Raw genomic sequence first — 27,074 nt, 5'->3', positions numbered from 1 at the left:
CTCAGCTGTTCTAAATCATAAAAACAGAAACAACGACAAAAAACCCACAGACCAAAAACCAATGAAAGACCAACACTGCCATCTATTGAAGACTTCTTGGAGAACAGGCTGAGTTGGGAAGGCTTTTCGTTTAATTTCATAAATAACATTTCCTTTTGAGACCTGCACAGACCTGAAATCCGGTTTCTCTTCTCCAGGGCGCATGGATCCCTAGCAAGGTAAGTAAGGAATCAGGCTCACACAGAGGGGTGCTCAGGGAAGCACAGGCAGTAGTCTGAGAGATGCTTTGTCCCCAAGCATAGAGCTGACCCAAGGGACGTGGTCTCAAGTTTCTGATGCGGCTGTACTGGGGCAAAGGCTTGGTGTGTGGGCCCAATGAAGAGGAGTGATAGGGTACTAGAAAGACCCTTTAGTAAGTATTACTTTCCAAAAATAACTTAGGTTGTCCTGCGAAATAGTGGATGCACCCCTGGTCACCGAAAATGGGTAAAGAGAGACGCAGTGTGACCCTCTATCCTGGAAATTATAGAATGAATGTCTGCATTTCTGGGAGAAGTTAGACCACATGGACTTGGCATGCAGGCATTCAACAAACACTTACTGGGTGCCTACCACACATCAAAAACTGTGCAAGTGCCCTTACACCCAGAGTCACAGAGCCACAGAGTGGCTCTGAGAATGACTCAGACACGGCTACGGCATCAAAGGGTCCAACAGGAACCGCACTCTACCTGGTGGGCCATCCTGCTAAACCCAACCTGTGTTCAGCAAGCACTGGATTTCCACATCACACTGTCCACGCTGAGGACACATTCCTTAAAACCCAGGCCCTGGAATCTAATGAACCAAACTCTCGTTCTTTTTTAAAGGAAAGGTTGAAAATATTAACATCCCAGTAAGATCAAAGCAGATTTCATTCATTTATTGGTTTAAAAAAGAAGCATAAAGTAAACCCCATATTCAAATCCCAAAATATTAGAGCTGGAAAGATTTCTAAAATCATCTGGTTCACTAAACTCATAAGCTGGGCTGAGTCTGGAATGCTGTAAATAAGAATTCTGGTAGCTTTTTCATTTGGAAGGACAGTACAAGAAAAGAAATGGGAAGAGGTGAACAACATGTATAGGATTTGTTATATAGTCAATCCTCAATAAATATTGAGAATATAAAAATATTCTTTGACTTCCAATAATTTAAATCAAAAAGCCCCAAACTTCCATCTCACTAAAAGGTGCTGGGTTCCAAGGAGAGCCCATTGTTTAGGAAAAACAACATCTAGTAGGAGAAAAATACAAACTAGTAGAAGGAGATGGAAGTAGCTGATGGAATAAGTAGATGGAATAGCAAGAGGGAAGCTAGAGATTGGTGGGGTGGTGAGCAAGCACACAAAAAGGTCTTCTCCGAGACGAGGGGAAGCTGGGGCTGGACCACCTTTGTGAAAAGCTTGCCGGCCTCCATCTGGGGAGCCCAGGGTGAAGGACTTTGCTTCTAGAAAGTAAACATCCAGCAGTACGGCTGCACTCTCTCAGGTGAGTTTGTGCTTTTAGGATTCCTTTAACCGGACATTCCTTCATTCCACAAACTCTTCTCGGGGACTGCACTGAGTGAAACCTGGGCTAGGCAACAGGTTCACAGAAATGAATGAGACATGACCCTTGTTCTCGGGGTGCCATATCTCGCTGCACGGACAGGTCACGGCACCAATCGAGGACACAACATTGATACAGGGGCTCAGGGGGAAGCACACGTACTATACGACGCAGCTTCATAAACGGAGCGTGGCGGGAAGCTACAGAGAGAAGACTCCCCCAAGAAGTGTCTTGTGCTTCTGACAGGGCACCCCAAACACACTGTGCTCCCTGAGAGCCCAAGGGTCCAGCGGAGTTAGCCTCCCCATAATCACAGAACCTATTTTGTTAGTTCTTACGTTAGGTGTTCGGAAAGGGAAAGGTGCGAAAGCCATCTGCTTCCTTCAAGGTGAAGAGGGAGAGCCCTAAAACCCCGTGAGGGGGTTCAGGTGGGAATGAAGTGCGGTTAGAGGTTGAGCAAGTGATTTGGAAATACTGCAGAGGACCAGTGATCTGCCAACAGGCAGGACAGTGAAGGGTGCAGGCAAGGACATTTGAGCTGGGCCCTGGGGGCGGTTCACGTTCGCAGGGCAGAGGAGGGGAAGGTGCAGCTCCGGCAGAGCCTGAGCAGAGAGGCGAGAAGGAGGGTGTGTCAGGGAACACGAGGGTGCTTCAACAGCATGCTGGGTGGGAAGAGTGGCAGAGGGAGATTTTATTTCTTCAACAGATTTATGGAGGTACAATTTACACACTATATAATTCACCCATTATATGCGTACAATTAACGATTTTTTTTGTCAGGGAAAGATTTGCCCTGAGCTAACATCTGTTGCCCATCTTCCTCTTTTTTATTTTTCCTCCCCAAAGCCCCAGTGCATGGTTGTATATTCTAGTTGTAGGTCCTTCTAGTTCTTCTGTGTGAGCCACCACCACAGCATGGCTACTGACAGACAGATGGTGTGGTTCCATGACTGGGGAACAAACCTGGGCTGAAGTGGTGAAAGCACTGAACTTTAACCACTAGGCCATCAGGGCTGGCTCCAATGAATGATTTTTAGTAAACTTATAGAGTTGTGCATCCATCTCCAAAATCCAGTTTTAAAACATTTCCATCACCCCCAAAAGTTGCCTCACACCCATTGGCAGTCTTTGCATCCCACCTACTTCACTTAGCATGATGGTTCTGAGGTTCCTCCATGTTGCAAGATGTACCAGTGGTCCATTCCTTTTTATTGCTGAATAGTAAACCATTGAATAGATGTAACACTTTTTAAAAAATGAACTCACCAGCTGGTGGACATTTCGATTGCTTCAATTTGAGTCTATGATGAACAATGCTGCTATGAACATTCACCAAGCATTCTTTGTGTGGATGTTTTCATTTTTCTTGGATTAGGGTTGCCAGATTTAGCAAGTAAATACATGATGCCCAGTTAAATTTGAATTTCAGATAAACAACAATTTTTTAGTATGTCTCAAATATTTCATGAGACATATATATATTGAAAAATTGTTTATCTGAAATCCAAATTTAACTGGATGTCCTGTATTTTGTCTGGCAACCCAACTGTGTGCAGACACCTAAAGATGGAATTACTGGGTCACATCATAGGTTAATATTAAGCTTTTTAAGAAACTGCCCATCTGTTTTCCAAAGGGATTGTACCATTTTCCACTCCAGCAATGTATGAAGTTTCTAGTTTTTCTCATCCTCAACAACTCTTGGTATTGTCTGGTTTTTTTTGTTTGGTTGGTTTTTTATAGCCATTCTAGTGCGTGCAGAGTGGTTTTTCATTGTGGTTTTAATTTCATCAAATCTTTAAGAAATTGTCTTTATTAGTCATTCACATATCTTCTTGGGAAAATGCCTATCAAACCTTTTGACCATTTTTTAATGGGATCATTTGTCTTCTGACTGAGCTATGAATTCTTTATGTATTCTGAGTGCTTTATCAGAGAGATGATTTGTAAATGCTTTCCATCTGTGGCTCACCTTTTCATTCTCTGAACAGTGATTTTTCAAGCCCCAAATATTTCAATTTTGATGAAGTCTAATTTATCAAATTGTTTTTTCTTAAATGAATTTTGCTTTGGGTGTCATATCGAAGTCTTTGTCTATCCCGAGGTCAGGAAGATTTCCTCCCATTTTCTTCTAAAAGTTGTATAGCCGTCACTTTTACCTTTAGGTCTATGATGAAGTAAGGGTCTAAATAACCTTCTTTCTCCCGTCCTTCCTGTCTTTTTTAATATGGCTATCCAATTGTCTCAGTACTATTTATTGAAAAGACTGTCCTTTCTCCCATTGAATGGTCTGGGCACATATGTCAAAAATCAGTTGGTCACATATGGAAGGGTTTATTTCTGGACTCTCAGTACTGTTCCATTGCTCTATATTGCTTATCTTATGCCAATAAACATTGTTTTGATTATTGCAGGTTTATAGTAAGTTTCAAAAGTGGGTAAGGTAGTTCCTCCAATTTTGTTTTTTACAAAATTAATTCTGGCTATTTTAGATATTTTGCATTTCCATATAAATTTTAGGATCAGTGTATCAATTCCTAAACAAAAAATCCTGTTGGAATACTGATAGAGATTGAGTTGAGTATACAGAACAGTTTGGGGAGAATGGCCATTACAACAGTACTGAATCCTCTAATCCACAAACATGGAATATTTCTCCATTTGCTTACATCTTTAATTTCTTTCAGCAATTTTTGTATTTTCAGTGAAATAAATGTATTCTTGTATTCTTCTTGATGCTATTGTGAGTGGAAATTTTTTAAATTTGGAGGATTGTTCATTGCTAATATAGAAAATTTCAGTCTTTTTGGATATTGAACTTGAAAACTAAAAGCTTGCTAAATTCGGTAGTAGCTCTTTTGGTGGATTCCTTAGGATCTTACAGGATCATGTCATTTGTGAATAAAGGTGGTCTTACTTTTTTTTTTTCCAATTTGAATGCCTTTAATCTTTTTTAGGGGGAGGGAAAGCAGAGCTGGATAGAATCTCCACTGCAATGTTGAATAGAGTGATGAGAGGGGATATTCTTGACTTGTTCCTGATTCCAGGAGAAAAGCACTCCTCCATCATTAAGTACGTCAGCTGTGGGTTTATCATAGATTGGAAAATCCTTCATTAGGTTGAGAAAGTTGCCTTCTACTCCTAGTTTGTTGAGTTTTTATCATGAACAGATGTTGAATTCTGTCAAACGCTTTTCCTGTGTCTATTTAGTTGATCATATGGGTTTTATCCCTTTTTATTAATATGGTGTAAAACATTGATTTTGGGATGTTGAATCAAGCTTGCAGCTTATATACCATTTGCTCCTGGTATATGAGCCTTTTTGTTTGTTGCTGGATTCAGTTTGCTAATATTGTGTTGAGGATTTTTGCATCTATCTTGATGGGATTTAAATACCTTTTTAAATAGGGTATTTAAAACTATAAATTTCCCTCTCAGCACTGCTTTAGCAGCATATCATAAATTTTGATATGTTTTCATTTTCATTTGGTTAAAATTATTTTCTATATTCCCTTGTGATTTCTTTAATACATGGGTTATTTAGAAATGTTATTTAATTTCCAAATATTTGGGGATTTGCAAAGTTGCTTTCTGTTGGTGACTGTTAATTTCATCATGGTTGGAGAAGATACTTTCCATGATTTCAATCCTTTTATATTCATCGAGACTTGTTTATGGCACAGAACATGGTCTTCCCTGGAGAATGTTCCAAGTGGCCTTGAAAAGAATGTGTGTTCTGCTGTTGGTGAATGCTGTTCGACAAATGTCAGGACAAGTTGGCTGAGAGTGTTCTCTTTTATATATTTCTTGTCAAGGTGTTCCCTCAATTATTGAGAAATATTGAAATCTCCAAATATTATCATTGAATTGTCTATTTCTCCTTCCAAATCTGTCACTTTTTTCTTCATGTGTTTTGGGGTTCTATTAGGTACAATTAATAATTGCACGATAACAATACTTGTTATATCTCCCTGATATATTGACCCTTTTGTTATTTGAAATGTGTGCTATTTCTAGTACTATTTCTTGTCTCAAAGCCCACTTTGTCTGATATTAATATAGTCATTCCAGCTCTCTTATGATTACTATTGACATGGTATATATTTTTCCATACTTTTACTTTCAATTTGTATCTTTGAATCTAAAGTGTCTCTTGTAGGCACCATATAGTTGAGCTTTGCTTTTTTATCCCTTCTGACAATTTCTACTTTTTGAGTATTTAGTCCAATCACACTTAATGAAATTACTGGTACGGTTAGATTTATTGCTGCCGTTTTGCTATATGTTTTCCAAATGTCTCATCTTTTTGCTTCTCTTTCCCTCACTTGCTGCCTTCTTTTGCGTTAAACATTTTTTAGAGTACCACTTTAATTTCTGTTGTTTTTTAACTGTATTTTTTGAGTGTTTAGCGGTTGTTCTAGGGACTACAAAAACATGCATTTCAATTTATCACCATCTTCTTCAGATTAATACTGAAGTAATTCCAATAATTCCAACAAAATATAGAAAGTTTGTTCCAATATAGCTCCATTTCCTAATCCCTCCTTTGTGCTACTATTGTAATATACATTGCATCTGTTATAAACCCAACAATATAGTGTTATTATTATTGCTTTATATAATAATATGCCAGTTAAAGAAGAGTAAAAATCTATTTACTGTGGTAGGCAAACGTCTCTCTAAGACCCTCCTCCTCTGGTTATTCAATCAAGGTACTGCCATCAAAGAAGTTTGCAAATGACATTAAGGTTGCTCAATAGGGAGATTATCCTCGATTATCCAGACAGGCCCAATGCAATCACATGAGCCCTGAAAAGTGGAAGAAGCAAGCAGAAGAGTCCATCAGAGAGAGATGTGGCGGAAGAGAGAAGCAGAGGAGATGCAGCAGATGGGGAGACCAGAGGGATGCAGTACGAGGACTCAAACTGCTGCCGCCGCCTTTGAAGATGCGGGAAGAGGGCCAACAGCCAAGCAAGGTGGGCGGCCTCTAGCAGCTGAGAGCAGCCCCTGGCTGACAGTCAGCAAGGAAATGGAGACCTCAGTCCTACAACCACAGGGACTGGATTCTGCCAACAACCTGAATGAGCTTGAAAGTCAATTCATCTTGAGCCTCTAGAGAAGAATGCAGCCCAGCCAAAACCTTGGTTTTGATCTTCTAAAATGTGGAGCAGAGAACCAACCGGGCCACACTATACTTAGACTTCTGAACTATGGAAGTGTCAGATCATAGGGGGTGCTGTTTTAAGCCGGTACGTTTGTAGTAATTTGCTATGGCAGCAATGCATTCATACAGTCTTTTCTATTTACTCACATACAGACCATTTCCAGTACTCTTCATTTCATCCTATGGATTCGAGTTACTATCTGGTGTCATTTATTTCCATTCCGAAGGATTTTTTGTAATATTTCTTGTAAGGCAGATCCACAGGCAACAAATCGTCTTAGTCTTTTTATCTTTTTATTTTGCCATCTTCTTTTATTTTCTGCCTTCATTTTGAAAGCTAGTTGTGTCCAAATCCTGTAATGCTCCCAACCAGCAGTCTCTGGAGCTTCCTGAAAGTATGGGAATCGCTCTTGAGCACCGAGTCCTTGGTGGTCTTGACTCAGAGATCTGAAGATAGTTATCCCAAGCAGGCGTTAAGATTGGATGTGAGAATATCAGAGATTCTGGGGCCTAGTGGGGAGAGTGGCAACTTCCTCCAGAATTTGCAGGCCCCAAACCTGAGTTGCAGCCCCAGGATGCCCACCCCTTCTGAGTTGGCTACAGGAGCTCAGGGCAGCAGGAGTCACCTTCCCTACACTCTTGTGAGACCAACAGTTGGAAAAGGAAGGACAGATCTGAGCCTGGCATAGGAAAATCTGCAATGGCTGTCCCCATGTGCCCTTCCTGTGTCTCCCCTACTCAGGAACAAGAGAAGTGAGCCTAAAGGTCATCCAGAGTGTATTCGACTTACACTGCTTATAATTGCTCTAGCCTGTTGCAGATCTGGGTAGATGTTGCATATTGAGAATCCTGAGTGTGTTCAGCTTCATGGGCTTTTTTTTCTTTGCTATGAGAAGGCCTCACTATCCTTGAGACTGAAATGAATACCAAGGCTGGCTCTGGGGCTTGGCCAGCTGCCACTGGCCTCCCAAATCAGAGCTCCCAGGGGACATGCTGAGCTCTACCTTCTGAGTGAGAGAAGCTCCCAAGGTGGAAAGGCCAGCGAGGGAGAGGAAGCTATTCCTGAGCCTCCCAATACTTGCCCTCTCTGGCCTCACCCGTCTAGCAAATCCACATCCAGAGGACAAGATTGCCAGGCTCCTCTCAGTCCTGTGTACCCTCCTTAGGACACCTTCAGTTGGTCTCTATCTGTCCTAGTTGCAAAAATCAGGTGAGATCATGCATATGAAAGTAGTTGGACAAAACTCAAACGCTAGGTATTAGCCAATCACCTCTCGCATCTGGAATTAAATCCCAAAAGTGCATTTCATCCATCACTCATGGAGTGCCCACATCACTCCAGCCTGTGAATCCAATGACCACCTGATTCCTCTTAAAGGTACCAGGAGCGCCAAGCGGCAGTTCTAATTTTACCTACCCGTCCCACATTGTTTTTCCTTTCAAAATGTCTAACATTCCTGTAGCCTATCAATCCACTCCTCCCTTTAAACATGGAACCCAAGCTCCCTGCACACCATCTATTACAACCTTCAGAGCCTGAGTGTTCTGTGCTGCAAGGCGCAGCGCGTGCGCATCTTACTCCTGGGCCATGCCGACACTTGCTCACAGCTCCTGCTCTTCTCGCCCTCCCCCAGCTGCCTCTGTCCCCTTCCCCTCTTTGAAACACTTAAGTTGCCAATCGCCCTTTTTATAGTTCCACTCTTTCATAACAGAAAATAGTTATCTTCACTTTCTTCCCTTTCCCATTTCTCTTTAACTCACACAAAGAATCCTTTATTTCCATGATGATTTAATATTATTTAACTGTATCTTTCCTAATTCTTAAAAATCACGGGCTGACCCCCACAGGACCGAGCCCTAGCTTCTGTAACATCAAGTTTTTCTACTCGCTTTCCAGAAGAGTCCCACTGTTCTTTAAAAAAGTACAGGGTTGGGGCTGGCCCCGTGGCCGAGTGGTTAAGTTCGCACGTTCCGCTGCAGGCGGCCCAGTGTTTCGTTGGTTCGAATCCTGGACGCGGACATGGCACTGCTCATCAGACCACGCTGAGGCAGTGTCCCACATGCCACAACTAGAAGGACCCACAACGAAGAATATACAACTATGTACCGGGGGGGGGGTTTGGGGAGAAAAAGGAAAAAAAAATAAAATCTTTAAAAAAAAAAAAAAAAGTACAGGGTTGCCAGATCTGTCCCTGAGGCCACGTCTCCCAAATCCCTGTTTCCAGTTAAGAAACACCAAAGGCAGAAGAGACCTGAAGAAGCTGGGGTCCGCTGTTTCTCTGAATCTGCAACGTTTTAAAAATAATTTCACTTTTTTCTACTACATCCTGCTGATGTCTTCTTTATGATGAAGAAAGAAAAAAATCCCTACATCCAGTCTTTGAATTGAAGTGACCAGTCTTTAAGGCAAGCGCAGTCCAACCTGCACAGCCTCTCAGAGTCAGTCCAGGGTCTGCGGACCACAGCTCCTCTGTCTACGCCTACTGCCTCAGTGCTCTCATCAGCCAAGTGCTCACGCTCAGGACACCAACTGTTCAAATCTACTTAAAAAAAAAAAAAGCCTATTCTACAAATTGTACCTATTCTCACAAATCCTTAAATTAGGAAAGAACACGAAAATACTCGAAATTTCCTTTGAAAATCACTGAAAAACTTTAAATCAAAATAATAACACCACTTTAACATAAACTTAGTGCATCTGCTGAGCCAGAAGTAAAGTAGTTCACAGGTAGACGGGTCCCATCCTGACCCGACAGATCAACACCGCGAGCAAGTGGAAAGAAACCACCACACTCGCAGACGCACCTTTAGGCAGGCGGCACTTCTCAAACACGTGACGATCCTGTAACTTGTGCTGGGCAGCAATCTAAAGATCCGACTGTACCTACGGCCACCGCACTTCCTAACAGCAGGATTTACTCCAACGTACGCGCTTTATTTTAAATGATGCCACCAGCACATGGGAAAAAAAGTAATTTATTTGCATTGCTTCCATTTTCCTACTGTAGTGTTAGGACTTGACATTAGTATCACTCTTCTACTTCCTATTTACAGTTCATTCAGAATTTACTACAAATACAATATACAATTTTAAAAAACTTATGGGGAACTGCAGTTTTTGTTTTTCTCTCCTCTTTACAGGTTTCTCAAAATCATTCAACTTAAAAGAAAATTTATATGGACATTTTCTGTACAGATCTGAAAGGACAGAGATTACAGTGATAAAGCCAAAAGAATTTTGCACAAATACAATAAAATACAGAAAATAGAAAGTATAGATGATGTTATTTGGGGTACAAATATAAACAATACAGTACCATTTGAGTAATTTAACAACATAATACTCATACTTTATAGAAATAAAACTGCAAACCTGGAGAATGCTCTGACAAATATTAAACATTATATATACAATGAGGTAAATGTACCTTGGTCTCTCGAGAGGTAATTTAAGTTTAAAGCAATTGACATTTTGAAGCATCTCCTTGACATATAAAGAAATATCAAACACTCCATTCCATTGGCACAATGTGAAAAAGGGTTATCAAAACATGGTTCATGATAATTAAACTCACAAATCTTGTTAAAAAATAAAAACAAATTCACTGAAGTTCTTTTTAAGCTTTAAGAAACAGGTTGAATATTATTAACCACATTTTAAAAAGTTTATAGTTACAAATAAGATTGCATAATGGGATTGAAAAGTTTAAATGTACTGACAACCCTCAGAATGTCCAGCATTGCCAGAGAGAGGGCCCATGGATACTCCAGCATTCCAAAGCAGACACGAGAAGCTGCAGTACATGTCCAGAGCTATTCAGGATCTCAGAAATATCTGAATTGGCATTTTCCACCAAGCTGCAACAGAACCATTATCTGGAATCTCTACAATTTGGAGCCACAACACTGCCACAGTCAAGAAGCGAAAGGAACAGCTGACTTACAATCACTCTTTCAGTGCAAGGACAAAAATAAACTCTCGATATGACACATCTAATGGGGTACTGATTCTGTTGTCCATTTTAATTAGCACTTTGCCATCTTGTTTTACAAAATATTCTACGTGATAGTTCTCAGATGTAGAGGGAAAAAAGGTAACTCGTGCATGAACTGCAAAATGGCCAAGTGACCACTTAAATTTTGTAGTAAGAACTGAAATTTGGAATTCTTGGTGGCACGGCACTGTACACGACTCAAGGCACTTCTTGAGCACTATCATTACAGCAGAATTACAGGCTCAGCTCTTTGGGACTTACCCTGTCCTACAGAGGATACAACTGGCCACTGCTTCTGGCACAACTCCCACTGTCCCTCAGCCGCCACCTGGCTGCCACCCCCTCCTTGGCCACGGCTGAAGTCAAAGCAGGGCAGCCAGTAGGGCCCTCATCCATCCAATCTCCAAACGTGGAGACCCCTCCCAGCAACATCCAATGGCTCCAGGAAGCGGAAGTACCCCACAACATCCATCCACCATTCACTTAGATATCAAAAGCAGCTATTCAGTCAAAGGCTGCTGCGGGGCCAGGGCGGGGCAGGTGGTATAAGAGAGTGGCCTCTGAGCCAGGGGCCAGCAGGAAGGCAGGTGGGGAGAAACAGCTGAAGTTATAAAGGAAGGGCTAGGATGTCTGCGCCCCACCAAGTGACACCTGTCCAGCCCTATTCCTTGGGGATACTGACAAAATGGATGTGGACAGGCAATTTGCCTGCAGGTGTATTTCAGCCAAGCTGAATCCTGGAAGGTGAGCATCTGAAGATAGGCAGTATAAATAAAGGCTTCTGTTTCTAAATAACAAAATTAATACTCTAGTCAAATTTATCTGCAGTTATGGCCATAGTAATCATGATCTATTTCATTGTTTAAGTTACTTTCATTTTCAATATTAGACAGCTGGGGTTTATCAAGCCATCATTAGCCAAAAAAGGAATTAGCTGCAGTAATACACCCAATTTAGAACTAAATTCCAACTTTTTAAAAATTCCCTGATTTATCAAAAGTACATTTTATCCATTTAGGCAAGAACACCATAACTGTAACTCGATCTTTGACTCAATACCTTCAGCAAAAGTTTATTATCTTATATGAAAGTGAGAAATCACGTGTCACAACTTTAAATCAGACAGGAACTTTTGGTATGTTCTTAAAATTATATAAAAATAGTTTCAGTGATAAAATGCATTGGTCCCCTGGATTTCATAAAGCAGATCTGGTAGGCTTAGAAATGGCCAAAAAAAAAAAAAAAAAGTACCTGATCATAGAGCTAGAGATGAAACAGGAAATATAACACAATTATAAAAACAAACCTCTCAAACTCATTCACTTGCTTTGATGAAATCATGGTAACTACAGAAAAAACTCAAATTTGGAGTCAAAATATTAACCTCTAAGCACATTTTCCCCATGATGTTTTTAAACACATGAAATTGACACTAAATTCCTATGTAATATGTCATTCACTCTAAAATTACTTTGGTTTAAGACCAAATAGTCTTTCAATTGATTCTACGTATAAGAGATAAGACATTATCAGAATGCAGCTCAGTCAGCGTGAATGGCCATTGTCTCTTTCTGACCAAAATGCTGTCAGGGTTATTCTGACCCTCTCAAATGGAAATCGATAGTCCTATAAAGTCAATGTCTTGCCTCACAGCTATGACAGTTTGTCCTCCCTCAGAATAAGATCACAGTGATAAGAGAACTTTGAAAATGGTACAAGCCCTACAAAGACTTTTAGCACTGGAAATAAAAACCAGTCATTATAAGCTAATTTCAACTTAATGTGAGAAGACCATGACCAGTTTGCTTTACACATCTAATCTGACTGAAAACATCCGCAAATGGAGAACCTGTACTCAGAATATTCTTTAGCTTCCTCTCTCCCAAATATCAAGGGTGCACTGAACTCATGACATGGCCATGGAACCACACAGCCGCACTCCGTGTGCAGAAGGAAAGACGGAATGAAGAGCTGCCTTCCTCAGAGTGTGGTGAGACCTCAGAACACGCTACTCTAACCTTGTTACAAAGACAAAACCCACCGAATAGCGACTCCTACAAAACAAAGGTGACTCTCTCGCACACCTGTCATCTACTCAAATTATTCACTACTTTCACCTCCCTAGAAAAAGGCCTATTATTTAACATTAACCATATTCTAATTTTAAATGTAATTCATTTCTTAAAAAAATAACACTGTCTCTGATCAGATAAAGAACAAAATGGCTTACAGAATGCAACACAACTTTTCACAAGTAGCTAGACAGATTTTCCCTTGGAGAAAAATTAGCCTGTACGCTACAAATTTTAACTTAAGTACTATAAGCATCTAGAGTGCCACTTGATTTTTTTAAGTATACTTAGACAACATAATTAAAATGCAAAAGCTGGATGTGAGAATATTCAAACATGACCATGATAATTTACCAATTAATGACACTTCACTTCTTTCGTGGGCTAAGCACATTTTGGTAGGAGAAAGGCATTTTCAAAATGGAATACTGAATGACACACCACAAAACTTCCAAAAAACAAAACAGAAAACGTCTGAGTTACCCAGATAAATAAACTTTTTCAGTTAAAACACTTCAGGTTTTAACATATACAGACTTTAAGCAATTCTACTTATTTCCGTTAGAAAGATACAGAAGTGGCACTTACTGGTATAGTACAATCCCATTTTGAAGGCATGTAATGTTGTGAATATGTGAAAGAACAATAATAGTATACAAAATACAATTGCATAAATTATGTTCCTCACTACTACATGAGGTCATTTTTAGACTCAAGATAAGAGTTTTATAAGTGTTAGTTTTAAGATCCTGAAATTATAGAACAGTACATTCAAAGTCTGAATCAAGGGAACTCTTTAGTGGTTCAGAATCCTCTGAGAATGTACTAACCAGGAGTAAATCACTTTCTTTAAAAATAAGAAATGTTTCGTATAACTCAGCAATCCAGTTCCTTTACCCTTAAAGACGATCTTCAGCACAGCAGAGCTACCTAAAGTTAAGACCAGCAATTACGTTTTAATAAAACAAGTTTTGTGTTAATAAAAGATAAAGGTAGACTACACAACATTTTGTAACTGTCCTGGGAAAGAAGCGTTCATAGTGCACAGAAAGGACCCCATGGCTGTTTCCTGGGTCCAAAGCAATCCTGGGAAGTTTTTAATTGACCTTATTACACTGTTGCAGAAGGAAGCAATATCCTTCTGTTCCCTCTCAGTGAGGTAGAACTGACCTCCCAAATTAAACCCAGGAGCAGATCTGAAGGAAAAGCAGAGCCCAGGCCAAGCTGCACAATTACATTTTGATGCCTTCTTGTTGACTGAGCTGTGACAATGTTTTCTTAATCCGCAGAGCTGTAAGCCTTGCCGCTCCATTGGCATACCAGCATTCTCTCATGATTTTAGCCATTACTCTCAGAGCCTAGAAGAAAACACAGGAAAAATAATTAACACACACACCACTTCCACTGATTTGGATAAGAATCTTTACCTGTAAAGTTTCTTTCTAAATGATGTGTGTACAAGTTTTTTTTGTTTCAGCATTATCTGTAACAGGAAAAGAATAGGAATGACCTAAATTCTCATCAATAGGGTACTGGTGCGAGCAGCTGGAAAGCAGCGGACGGGGGCACTGACTGAGCAGACCTGAGAAAACTGGACCCTAACCAGAGCTGTGCTGGGGCAAAGAAGGAACTTGACTCACACTGAAACTCCCCTCAAAGGCATCAAGTACCTGTGGGGTGAAGTTCAGGCTAAAAGTAGGAGGATCGACCACAAGAGCTAGAACCCCAGACACCCGCCCCTCCCACCTTCACAGAGCGGGGGACTGCCCCCACCCCAGCAGAAGAGCAGAGGTTTGTATCTGAGAGGGTGAAACAGAGCTTTCCGGCTTGGGGAACGGAAGGGCAAAGTTCCACACTGACAACCCACCAAATGCTAAGACCGTACGCTTTCTCCCCAAAACACAGGCAGCAGCTGGTGCACACTCCGCCAGGGAAGAGGCCGGGAGAATCTTCTCTGGGCAAAGTGAGCAGCCCAAGAAGAAAGGCCTGAAGACACCGGCGTCAGTGTCAGCCCAAGGAAGCAACCCAGTGACGTTTCCCGCAAGCCCATGGTCAGTGAGCCGCCTCCAGCACACGAGCGTCCTCCTGGCTGTCAGGGCCCCGCTCTTAAACATGAAGACAGCACGAGACTATCAGACACCTGGGGAAAGTACTATGAAATGCAGGAGCTGACACAGACAGAAAACAGCAACTTGGAGAAAGAGAAGCTGCACAGAGAGAAGAAAACACCAACAATCTATCCTTACTATGCTCAGAGATCAGACAACACTGATGCAGGGTCTACCAGGGATGGGCTTTTGTTTCTGGCTTGACTCTGGAAAAACTTTACAGAACTGGAAGGAAAACCTAGTAAAAAAAAAAAAGATAAAAGCTGAAAACGTCCCAGAAAGTGGAGAAAAAAGACAAAGAAATGGACAATAGGAGGGAAACGATAAGAAAATCAGAGTCCTGTCCAGGAGGTCTGACTAGAGGTCCAACTTCCTAACTAGAACTGAAGAAAGAGGACAGAGGAAAATGGAGGGAACAAATCAGAGACACAGGTCAGGGACATTTCCTAGAAATGAACATTCATCTCCAGATAAAAAGGACCAAGTGCCCAGCACATACTTCTATTCATTCAACAAAGATTTATTGAGTGCCTACCATCTACCATCCTAGATGCTGGGAATACAGCAGTGAACCAAGAGACAAAATCTCTGTGCTCACAAAGCTTATAATCTAGAGTGCGAAGCATATAATTAATTAATAAAATACATGGACTTTCAGTGTTAAGTGCTAAGGAGAAACATCACTTAGGGAAAGAGATAAAATATGACACGGAAGGAGGGTGCGATTTTAAATAGGTATAGAGGTCACATCTCACTGACAAGGTAACATCTGAGCAGAGACCTGAAAGAGGGAGAAATGAGGCAACCAAGAAACAGGAAGACATGGAGTGCAGGCAGCTTCACCAGAACAGGTCAAGGGAACCCCAGGACGAAAGGCAAGGGCTAGCCCAAAATGAAAGCTGTACAGCTGGCTAAGAGCAGCCAGTCCAGACTGGAAAAGGCCAGAAGGTTCCGGAAGACACTTCTTTAGGCATTCTATCAGTTTCATAGTCTTGATGTGTTTCAACTATTGAGAGGAGATTTATAAAATCCTAGAAAAGTAAAAGATTGAATTAATGAAAGTACACAGAAAACTAACCAAACGGAGGATACCCAAAAATGACAGAGATGGCATTAACTCAGCATGATGTGATAGTAACTGCAAGTTCTAAGTGTGCTCTTAATGTTAACTGCTAACTTTTCTTCATGCTTAAAAAGCCATCGGTTTAATAATAATTTACTATTTTTTTTTTTAAGATTGGCACCTGAGCTAGCATCTGTTGCCAATCTTTTCTTTTCTTCTTCTTCTTCTTCTCCCTAAAGCCCCCCAGTACACAGTTGTATATGCCACTTGTAGGTCCTTCTAGTTCTTCTATGTGGGACACCACCTCAGCACGGCCTGATGAGCGGTGCCATGTCCCTGCCCAGGATCCAAAGTGGCAAAACCCTGGGCCGCTGAAGTAGAGAGCACGAACTTAACCACTCAGCCACAGTGCCGGCCCCAATCTGCTCTAATTATTGGATGAGTGCACACATACTTCAAGTTTATACTTTGCAGTATCAAGATCCAATTTTTAAAAGACAAAATAGAGCCCAATTTCATTTGTTAAAAATGCAAATTCCTTGAGCTCACTTAGATGCACTTCATCTGGGCCTAGATACTTGACTGTGTTGGAAGGAGCTAAGGAGCTCTCTTGATGTCAAAGGTTCTGGTGAGTCCTACATTATTTTAAAATGTAAAATCAACTACTTAAGCGACCAGCTTTTTACTCTTCCTAAGCTACAAAATTCAAATCTGGAAGGAAATGCCCTGCCTCACCAATATTATAATAGTAACAGCTAGCAATTAAGGACAGATTAAATAAAATTTGGCTTATGAACTCTTTAAATTTACAACTACAAAAACATTTGTAAAGCTTTTCTAAGAGCTATGGCTGAGAAGCTCGGATACTGCTGGAAAGCATTTTCCCCAAATCCCTCAGGAACGGTCATACGGGCAATCACACGAATACGATGTAAAAGCGTCTGAATCATCTTCGAAATCATCTTATCCAAGTTCCTCATATTACAAAAAGGCACGCTGACGTCCAGAGAATGAAAGTGATTCGCCGCAAGCAGACTGAACGGCAGCCGGACTGGTCTGGAACACAGGTCTCCGAGTCCGTCCAGCACTCCGCTGCCCGGGTGGAAGGGAAGCGCTTCGGCTCACCGGCAGATCCACACACGGTTCTGATGCAATGATAGCCTTTCCAACGTGCTTAAAATTGAACATGGAAGCCAAATTATTCTCTTTTTACTCATTGGTTTAGTTGCCATGAAAAGGAAAGAAAAGGGAATCCTTGTGTCTGTTTTCCTTAAAGAAAAACAGTAAATTTCCTAGCAAATTCCTAAGCAGCAGCAGTTTAGAAAATCACATAGTATCCAGAAGAAACACTCACTTCACAGCTCTGCCATCTGTTTGGAATATTTGGCCTTAACTTCTGTTCACAAACAACCTTTCTCATTTCTTCAACTGATGGATCAGAAGGTACAAGATCATAATAAGGCAGCTGGTAATCTTCATGAATTCCTATATAGGCCAAGAAGAAAAAAATCTGTTTTGAAGAATTTACTGAGATAATGCTAGAGCATTCTTTGACCAGACAGAAAAGGAACACCTGTGAGTCCTATTATAGTGTCCCACTAAACCAGGCGAGCGGGACCGGCCTTACAGCCTGGTCTATCTGCTTCCACAACCCACCTCCCCAAGCTGGTACTGGGCCCACACCTTGAAACTAAACACCACCAGGGATCAGCAAAGGCTATTTTAATGATGCCTAACTATGAGCTGTGATCCCAGACTGACGTGTTCCCTAGAGCCCTAATGTTCAAGAAACGAGTTTCTATTCTGAGTGCACAGCCTCTCAGGTGGTACAGGGGTATACACTCTATCACCGAGCTGTGACTCCCACAAGGCCAGCCTGAGGTGCAAGGCCCTTCCTCTACTTGCACTGCCAATCACCTGCCCTATCTGCCACCATGCAGAGACAGATTCGGCCCCGCGGCCTCAAACACCTCAGGCCCGAGTCTCAGCCACGCCTGCGCCCCAGGGAGAAGAGAGATGTCTCGAGTAAACATCAAGAGTGCTCAATCTAAAACTAAACTTAAAAGTTAAAACTTACTTTTAACAGGAATGGAATGGAATGGAATGGCAGTATAACTGCATTCTGTATATCTCGTTTTAGCTAAAAGTCGGAGAAAAGAACCACAATCTCAGGGGAAAAAAGTTAGTTTGACCCAAGCACATGCTAGAAACAGCTTCCTGGGTGGCCTCTCAAGCGTTCATCCATTCTAAATAACTATATTCCAAGAAAAAAGGGGTTGGTTTCTGAGGCTTCCCAAGATTCAAGCAGAGACAGGAAAAGAACACACTAGGATGAAGCAGGCCCCTCACTCCAAGTTTTCTCTCCTTTGCTCTCTCTGGCTCTCTCAGTGATCGCCCAGTGAACACGATTTCAGACTGCTGATGTGTATAATCTCAGCCAGTAAAAAAGAAGGCAATTCTTGAACAACTTCTGCTCATGACACACCGCTGGGGAAGGGGGAGCAACTCACCACCAATGGAGCATCGTCGAGCTATTTCCCAGAACACTAAGCCCATTGCATAGATGTCGGCACGTTTGAAGGATTCAAAGTGTTTCATATTTATGGAATCATCTAGAACTTCAGGGGCCATGTACCTAAAAAAGAAGTCAGCATTTTATTTAATGGAGTGGTGGCCACATTACTTTTGAACTGTTTCATAAGTTTTCTTTTATTCCTGATAGTTATAAGAAAAATCAGTATTAACTTTAAGATTTTTCTCCCCTTTCAGCATGGTTTAGCTGTTTTTTAAAATGACTCATACTACTTAGGGAAATTTTCCCAAAGGACATAAAGGACAAAGAGAAACATCATTCCATTACTACCACACAGTGTGAACATTTTGATAGACATCCTTGCAGACATCTCTCTGTACGTAGACAGACATATACCTACAATATTACAGAACTGAGATCATATTAGACTCAAGAAAAATATATATCCACACTAGTTTGCAAATTAATGCTGTCAACTAAAGCCCAGGGGAAGCTGAAACAGCATTTCATGCTGTCTGCCTCATCTCAGTTTCAATGACAGACACACACTTAACAACTGTGACTGTGACAAGTGTCCTAATGTACTTTGTCATGTCCTTTGCAGGGACTATAATCGAGACGTCTTCTCATCCAATAGGATGAAAGGAAAGGCAGGGATACTCGAGGAAACAAAATAATAGATTAAAATGAATGCCCGTCCTCCTACTGATGCCACATTGCAGGGTTCTGAAGTTTTACAAATCCTACTAAGGATACAGATCAGGATGCATGAGGACCTGCAGCAACCACTGTCCCAGAACCCTGAGTGAGGGTTCTGAGAGTCCCTGTTAACGCCAGAAATCATAAACACAACTAGACAGAATAAAGCGTGGCTCTATTCAAGGCTAAAGAAGCAGCCTGAAGACATGTTGTGGCAACATGCTGTGATATACGGAGCCAAGCCTGGGGCAGAAAGGCCCAGGTTCCAATCTCAGCTCTTCAGCTTACCATCTGTATCAGGTTGGCCACATTACTTAACCTCCACGTGATAGTATCCTTGTCTGAATTAAGAGTAATTCAGATAGTAACACCTACCTAGTTAGATTCTTTTGAGGACTCATGGATTCAACAAATGTTTACTGAGGACCTACTATAAGTTAGGCACTGTGATGGATGCTGGGAATACAAGGCCACTCTCAAGCAGCCTGCAATCCAATGGAATATTCAGACAAATAAATGGACAGTTACAACATGGTAAGTGCCTCAACGGTTCAACGTGCTAGGAGAGCTCTTGGCAAGAAGACCTAACAGCCTAGGAAAGGCTTCCAAAGAGAAAGGAAGGGTGAGTACAAGTCAGGGAAACAGTAGGGGGAAGCATGCTCTAGGATACAGCACATGCAAAAGTTCTAAGGAAGAGAAAAAGGCATACTTTTAGGAAGTGAAAATATGAACACAGCTTGGTTACCTACAGCTCAGCATTTGAGGAGAGAATTAAATGAACTAATATATATAAAAGGCTCGTTAAAATGACTGGCACATAGTAGGTACCCTATAAACATTAGCCACTGCTGCTATTGTAATAACATAACTAATGATAATATTTTCTGGAAAGGCCACCTTTCCTCAGCAGGCATCTTTTAAGTCAGGTAGCCTTGGCTTCAGAGCAGGCAAGATCATGAGATCTTCTACCCGTGGACAATCTAATAAAGTACAAGTTTGAGTTTCAGAAAAGATAAGTATATACAAATGAGAAGAAAAAGGAAGAGAAACTGATTCCAGAACATGTTGAACACTATTCCTTCACAGTGTACCTTTTTGTTCCCACTCTGTGGTTTGGAGCAATATCAATCGTATCTGTGGCCGAATCATGCCTTACTGCCAGTCCCAAGTCTGCAATGCAGCAAGTTCCATTCTTCTTTACCAAGATATTCTTGGATTTCAAATCTCTATGAGCAATGGCTGGTTTTCCTAAAGAAAAAGAATTAAACATGACTCCTTAAAAGGCAATACCAATCACAACTCTCACTTTAGGTTCCAAAGCCTCTCCTCTCATCCCAGAACCAAGCATTTCAGCCCACATCACCCACAACACCTGAGCTGTCACTTAGCAACCTCAAGTCAACTGTTATACCAAAAAAGTTCCTGAAATTACATTTCTTCAAAGAAAATGATATGCTCCAAACGACAGTGTTCAAAAAATGTAAGTTTAACAACTCAAAGACTGGGGGTTAAAGATATTAGTTTGTTTGTTGAAACCCTATGAATTATTTATAGGAACCCTAGTCACAGACTGATATTTCAGTCCAAGAACCAAGAATCTAGGTCATTTCCTTTGCCTATAAACTGGAATGTACTCATTAGTAAATGTACAACCTTGAATACTAACCACTAGAAAAAGTGTTATTAAAAAATAATTAGGGGCCAGGGGCTGGCCTCGTGGCCGAGTGGTTGGGTTCGCGCGCTCCGCCTCAGGCGGCCCAGTGTTTCATCGGTTCGAATCCTGGGCGCGGACATGGCACTGCTCGTCAGACCACGCTGAGGCAGCGTCCCACATGCCACAACTAGAGGAACCCACAACGAAGAATACAAAACTGTGTACCGGGGGGCTTTGGGGAGAAAAAGGAAAAAATAAAATCTTTAAAAAAAAAAAATAATAATTAGGGGCCAGCCCGGTGGCACAGCAGTTAAGTGCGCATGTTCCGCTTCGGTGGCCCAGGGTTCGCTGGTTGAGATCCCGTGTAAGGACATGGCACCACTTGGCAAGCCATGCTGTGGTAGGCATCCACATATAAAGTAGAGGAAGATAGGCATGGATGTTAGCTCAGGGCCAGTCTTCCTCAGCAAAAAGAGGAGGATTGGCAGCAGTTAGCTCAGGGCTAATCTTCCTCAAAAAAAAAAAAATTATTACAATGTAGAAAACTGAAACCCTCATAGACTGTTGGTGGGAATGTAAAATGGTACAGGCTCTTTGGAAAAAATAGTCTGGCAGTTCCTCAAACCACTAGAGTTACAATATGATCTAGTAATTCCACTCCCAGGTATATATCCAAGAGAACTGAAACGACATCCTCACAAAAACTTTACACCAATGTTCAGAACAGCATGATTCATAATAGCCCCCAAATGTCCATCAACCGATGAATGGATACACAAAGTGTGATGAATCCATACAACGGAATTATTAGCCAGCCATAAAAAGGAATGAAGTACTGAAACATTCTACAACACGGATGAACCCTGACAATATGCTGAGAAAGAAGCCAGTCTCAAAGACCACATATTGCATGATTCCATTTCTATGAAGCATCCAGAATAAGCAAATCTTAGAGATGGAAAGTAGATGAGCGGGTGCCTAGGGCTGAGGAGTTCGGGGGAAAGGAGGATGGACTGCTAATGGGGACAAGGTTTCTTTTTGGGGTGACGAAAATGTTCTAAAATTGACTGTGATGACAGTTGCACAACTCTGTGAATATACTAAAAAGCACTGAATTGTATACTTTAAGTGGGTGTATTATATGATATGTTAATTATAATTCAATAAAGTTGTTATAATCAACAATGATAATAATTACAAAGATGGGGCTGGCTAAGACACAAAATGGCACATGTATGGTGCAGTGGGGAGCGGGGGCCCTCAGGTAGCAGGTGGATAACGACAAGAGTGGAGAGGCATTAGCATCTGTTCCCCTGCACAGCACAGAAGCCACAGCATAAGAATTCCATAACTAAGACTTAGTATTTAATTTTTCAACTGCAAAAGTATCTCATGCAGTCTCTTTATCTCAGGGACAAATATAATTGTCAGATGACCAGATAACATTTATATGGCATGTTGATACTTACAAAGCATTTTCACATTTCATTTGACACTACACATAAAAATACATTCTCTTAAACTCGAATTTTAAAATCAAGATCCTCAAAATCCCATGACTGAATGCTACTTTTAAGAACTCACAAAAATACCAGTGTTGTTACAATGACTAGAGAAGCTCTAAACAAATTCCCAGATTCCTAACTCCACCTGAGATTTTCAACAGAAAGATAAAATGTTCTCATCTAAAACCTCTAACTTTTAAACATCTCCAATTAGGCTAACTTCCTACAAAAATTTTCTGAACAGACATTAGATTCATGGGAATTTAAGGCTTAAATAACAAGATTGCTGTAAGTTACCTTGGGTACCAACAATCTCCATGTGAAGATGGGCGAGTCCACTTGCTGTGGACAGAGCGAGTTTTATCATCCCTTCCACAGTCACTGTGTATCTGTTCAAATAATCAAAAAGGGAGCCATGCTCATGATAATCTGACACCAACCAGAGCTGAGTCCATGTACCGTTGTCTACAAAGTAGAATAACAATGTTTCAGATGGGTTGGAGAACACTTACTATTTATGTATTCAAAAGTGATCACTTTTTATTCTCAATCTTGACTCTCACAACTACAAAATGATAGTACTTTAAGTTTGTATATATTTCCTTCATATTTTCTTCTATTTTCAGTTTGTCTTATACTTTTACATACATATCCTTTAGATCCTCAGAGTAAGCCCCTCATTCTTGAGATAAGGCAAGGATAACTAACACCATCTAAGAGACAAGGCATCATAGTTCAAAGACGGCGATCCTGAGTCCACACAGACAGTAGCAGAGCTGGGACTCCTTAGTGCCTAGAAAAATGCCCGGTTCAGCTTAGGTGCTCAATGGTTGTTTCTGGAAGGAGGGAGGGAGGAAGGTGAGAAGTATGTGGTGCCCAGTGTGGCCACAGTGGGAATGCAACAGTATGGAACAAAACTGAAAGTGAGCTTAAATGAAGAAATGCAAGCTTTAATGACACACTCTGTATATAGTTCACAAAGAAGCCAGACAAGACGACCATGATTCCAAGGCTTCCAGCTTAGAAAAATGTAACAACAGTGGGGTATCCCTGACACATGAGGCAGCTGAGAAGGGAAATTAAGTGGCAGGAGGAGAAAAAGCTGGGAGTGAACCCAGTTTTACACAAGGTGATTTTGAACTTCAACAACTAGGAATGCACCTTCCAAAAGTTCGTTTCTAAGTGGATACGTGAATTTGTTTTCCCATGGGAATCGTGGTAAAGGTTCCGGCTAGGCTTGTAGGCTAGGCTGGTCCACAAGAGCCTATTTAACCTAGAAATAGCTGGAAAACCTACTATTTCATGAAACCATGAAAAAAAAAAGCATGACAATAGCAGGAAGCAGCACAATTCAGCGCAACATGCACACCTGGAGTCATTCTGACCTGGGGTGGAATCAGGGTCTGGCTGTTACTACGGGACCTCAGACAAGTTTCTTAACCAACGAACCTCGGTTTCTTCTCTTACGTAACAAGAATACCTTATTTTACAAGACAGTTCAGAAGACTTAAAAAAGAGGATAATAGATTTTTTTTAAGCATTTAGTACAATGCATGGCACATAAGAACTTAAAATGTGCTGTTTCCTTCATTATTCTAAAAAAAAAAAGAAAAAGAAAAAACCCAAAATGACATAAAACAACGTCTCTATTTTACTTCAAGGAAAGCAACTCTGATCAGAAGAGATTAAGGAAGAAGATGTTCTCAGAAGACTGTGGAGGGGATTTCTGGGTACTTTCAAAAGAATTTAGAGGTTCATGATATTTATAAACTTGTTCTTCATAAACCTTATAAACTGATTCTGTTCAAACATATACCTTTTCTTTTCCTCGAGACAGGTGCATCACTGGCTTTATGCGCATGCTTATTAACAAGGACTGAATTGTGCAAGGCTCACAAATACAAGAAATAAATAACACAGGCAGATGGATGAAAGGAGACTGAGGTAACTGACGAGAGAGGCAGAAGGAGAAAGGAGATATAAGAGGCTATGCACGTAGAAAGGGTCGTCTGAGGTGGAATTAACTCAGTCCGGAGGGTAAAGGAAAAGGGAACTGCGGTGGAGGGGCTAGGTTCTGGGCAAAGTCTGCCAACCCTGACAAAGAAGAAAGGAGAGGGGAGGGAAGAGCCCGCAGGGTCAGCTGGTTCCCACGGTGACCACCAGAGGACAGCACCAGCTCGGCTGCTGCTTGAGCAAGTGGGAAGAGAAAGTTCCGCGTACAGCAGCAGGACCGTTTTGTGCTAGTGTGTTTGCAACATGAAACATGCCTAAAATATGGTGGGCCTGGGTGAGGTTTGAGGCTCAAAATGCAGATTTGGAAGTCTGCCACCACGGTGGAGCATCAAGCCACAAATGTGGGTGAGTTCTTTAAGGGAGCAATGACTATTTGTAGAATTAGACACTTTACACGAATCAGTAAGAAGAGTTTCAGAAAACAAAGACGACTATCAAGAAATACGAAATAAAGGAAGCCTAGAGTCACAGAACATAATAAAGGTTGTTTTGAGAGGTGGAGAACCTAGTCTCAAAGACAGAAGAAAATGAAAACGGAAGACTTGGTCAGACTAGGATCACTGCTTTGTTTGTTTTGTTTTTAAATTAAGTAATACTGAACTGGTAGCAGCCATTGATAATCGCTGCCTACATCCGTCACATCCGTCACTGCCCCAAGTCACAGAAGAGAGGTAACCAAACACTACACGCCTACTGGTGTGACACGGTAGAAAGGACACAGCAGATCGGAAGTATACAATATTTTCAGGAAACCAGAAAACTAAGTCAGATTCAGTCTCTAACTACCAGTTTTCAAATACAAGGAGTAGGATCAGATACTATGGGAACTCAATTAGCAAAATCCAGAATGTGAGAAGCCCGACAAGACAAACAATCCAGTTCCTTCAACAAATAAACTGAAAGAAGAAAAAAAGATGGAGAAGGAACCTACAGACTTTAAGGACTTAAGATAAATATCAACTAAATGCAATGTGTAGACTTTGGATCCTAAAGTGAATAACCAATTGTTTACAAAAAAAAAATAGGAGACAACTGCAAAAATTTGAAACTGACTAGATATTTGATGTCATTTTAAAAATTGACAGTGGTAGTGCGGTTGTTTCATAAAAAAGATTCCTCATAATCTAAGGATACAAATTGAAAATATTTATGGATGAAAAGATACATTATCTGGGACTGGCTTGAAATAATTTAGTTGGGGCAGTGTAGGTAGAATCAGAGATCAAATATGACTGGCAGTGAACTTAACTGGTGAAGATGGGTGATGGGGGTTCATTATACTAGTGTCTACTTTTCTAGATATTGGAAATTTTCTATAAATAAACCTTAAAAAATAAATAATAAATGCTCGTTGTAAATAAATTTGAAAATACAGAGAAACAAAAAGAAAAATCATAAAATCACCCATAATCACTGAGATTAAACACTGTTAACATCTTGAAGCAATAAACATTGTTGAAGAAAATGGGAAGGGACAGAAGAAAAAACACGACTATGGTCTGGCCAACCTACAAAAGATAACAATAGCATTTTTTTAAAAATAGGAAAGCTGGGAAATATATTTGACTCAGGCTGACAATGAGGAGAGTTGTGACACAGTCTCCGACAGCAGCTATCAAAGCAGGAATCGTGGGCACAAAGGCAGTAAGGAAGCAAGCAAGCAGCCGAAGTCCAGGCTGAAGCCACTGCTCAGGCCCCACGTGCTCTGACGCTCACTCAGCTTCCCTGCTTCCTCGGCATCTGAACCGTCCCCGGCATCTGAGCTGTCCTCGGCCTCTAGCATCTGTGCCACAGGCAAGAAAGTGTCCACGTGGTCACCGATGGCAAGGTGGTTTTGGAGAAACCACTTCTCAATTTAACTGAGTTTACCTAACAGATTAATCTACGAAGCCCCAGGCAACTGAAAACATAGAATACACTAAGAAGTTATTTTTCCTCTCGATATAAATAGGGTCACTAGTGTACATGAGAATGCCCTAACGGTCAGGAAGAGATTAGAAGGAAACAGGCTTTTTAAAGCTCTTCACATTTTATAAAACAATTAGAGATTGAGTAACACGGCATCAAGAGTCAAGAAACTCTTGAAGTTCCTGTTTCTAAAGGCTCCTAAGACATCCTAATCGACCTGAGGGATCTAATCTACATAACAAACATCTGTTTCTCATCAAACTTGACAGGCTTTAGCAGCCATCCCTGTAAAAAGCCTTCAGTGGATCTTGTTATACTCAGAGGAGAAGCGAACGCTACTGACCTTTATTGTCCGCTGCTATAAATCCCAAGATGTTTTCATGACGTAACATTACAGTTTGATAAATCTCGGCCTCACGGAACCATGAACGTTCTTCTCTAGAGGAGAATATTTTAACAGCGACTTCTTCTCCTCTCCACTTCCCTCGCCAAACTTCTCCAAATCGACCTTTGCCGATACTTTCTTGTAACACGATAGTTCTCGCGATTGTTCTCTGAACAAGCAATGGTAAACCTAAAGATAAAAATACACAGTATTCGATAATAATCAATCAATATGGTATTTCTAACACCATGACAGGCATTAAAGGGTGACTAGAAACATATAAGCCCTTAAGCTCTACCCGGAAGGAATTTACAACCTCACTGAGGAGTCACAGACTACGTTGGCGAAAACAGTAACTCACGACAAAAGGAAAATAATAAATACAA

The 27,074-nt window shown here is 41.0% G+C and overlaps 1 protein-coding gene across 5 annotated transcripts in view; it reads right to left on the bottom strand.

The window, feature by feature from the left end:
* The window catches only part of TGFBR1 (transforming growth factor beta receptor 1), a 67,375-nt gene that overhangs the window by 6,750 nt on the left and 33,551 nt on the right, over positions 1 to 27,074 (bottom strand). For 3 of the 5 annotated variants that reach the window (XM_070595949.1, XM_070595950.1, XM_070595953.1), the window contains exons 4-9: positions 26,647 to 26,877; positions 22,680 to 22,847; positions 20,315 to 20,471; positions 18,502 to 18,626; positions 17,346 to 17,476; positions 16,854 to 17,164 (exon numbers count right to left, since the gene is read on the bottom strand). In XM_070595949.1, coding sequence (XP_070452050.1) covers positions 16,973 to 17,164; positions 17,346 to 17,476; positions 18,502 to 18,626; positions 20,315 to 20,471; positions 22,680 to 22,847; positions 26,647 to 26,877 — 1,004 coding nt within the window. In that variant the 3' untranslated portion in view covers positions 16,854 to 16,972. Of the gene's footprint in view, positions 1 to 14,056; positions 14,179 to 16,853; positions 17,165 to 17,345; positions 17,477 to 18,501; positions 18,627 to 20,314; positions 20,472 to 22,679; positions 22,848 to 26,646; positions 26,878 to 27,074 lie in introns of those variants that run through there. The other 2 variants (XM_070595951.1, XM_070595952.1) reach the window with 1 other exon arrangement.

Source organism: Equus przewalskii, chromosome 26 (assembly GCF_037783145.1).
Source record: "Equus przewalskii isolate Varuska chromosome 26, EquPr2, whole genome shotgun sequence".
Lineage (NCBI taxonomy): Eukaryota > Metazoa > Chordata > Mammalia > Perissodactyla > Equidae > Equus > Equus przewalskii.
The sequence above is the reverse complement of the archived record's forward strand: the minus strand, read 5'-3'. Positions and strand labels throughout refer to the sequence as shown.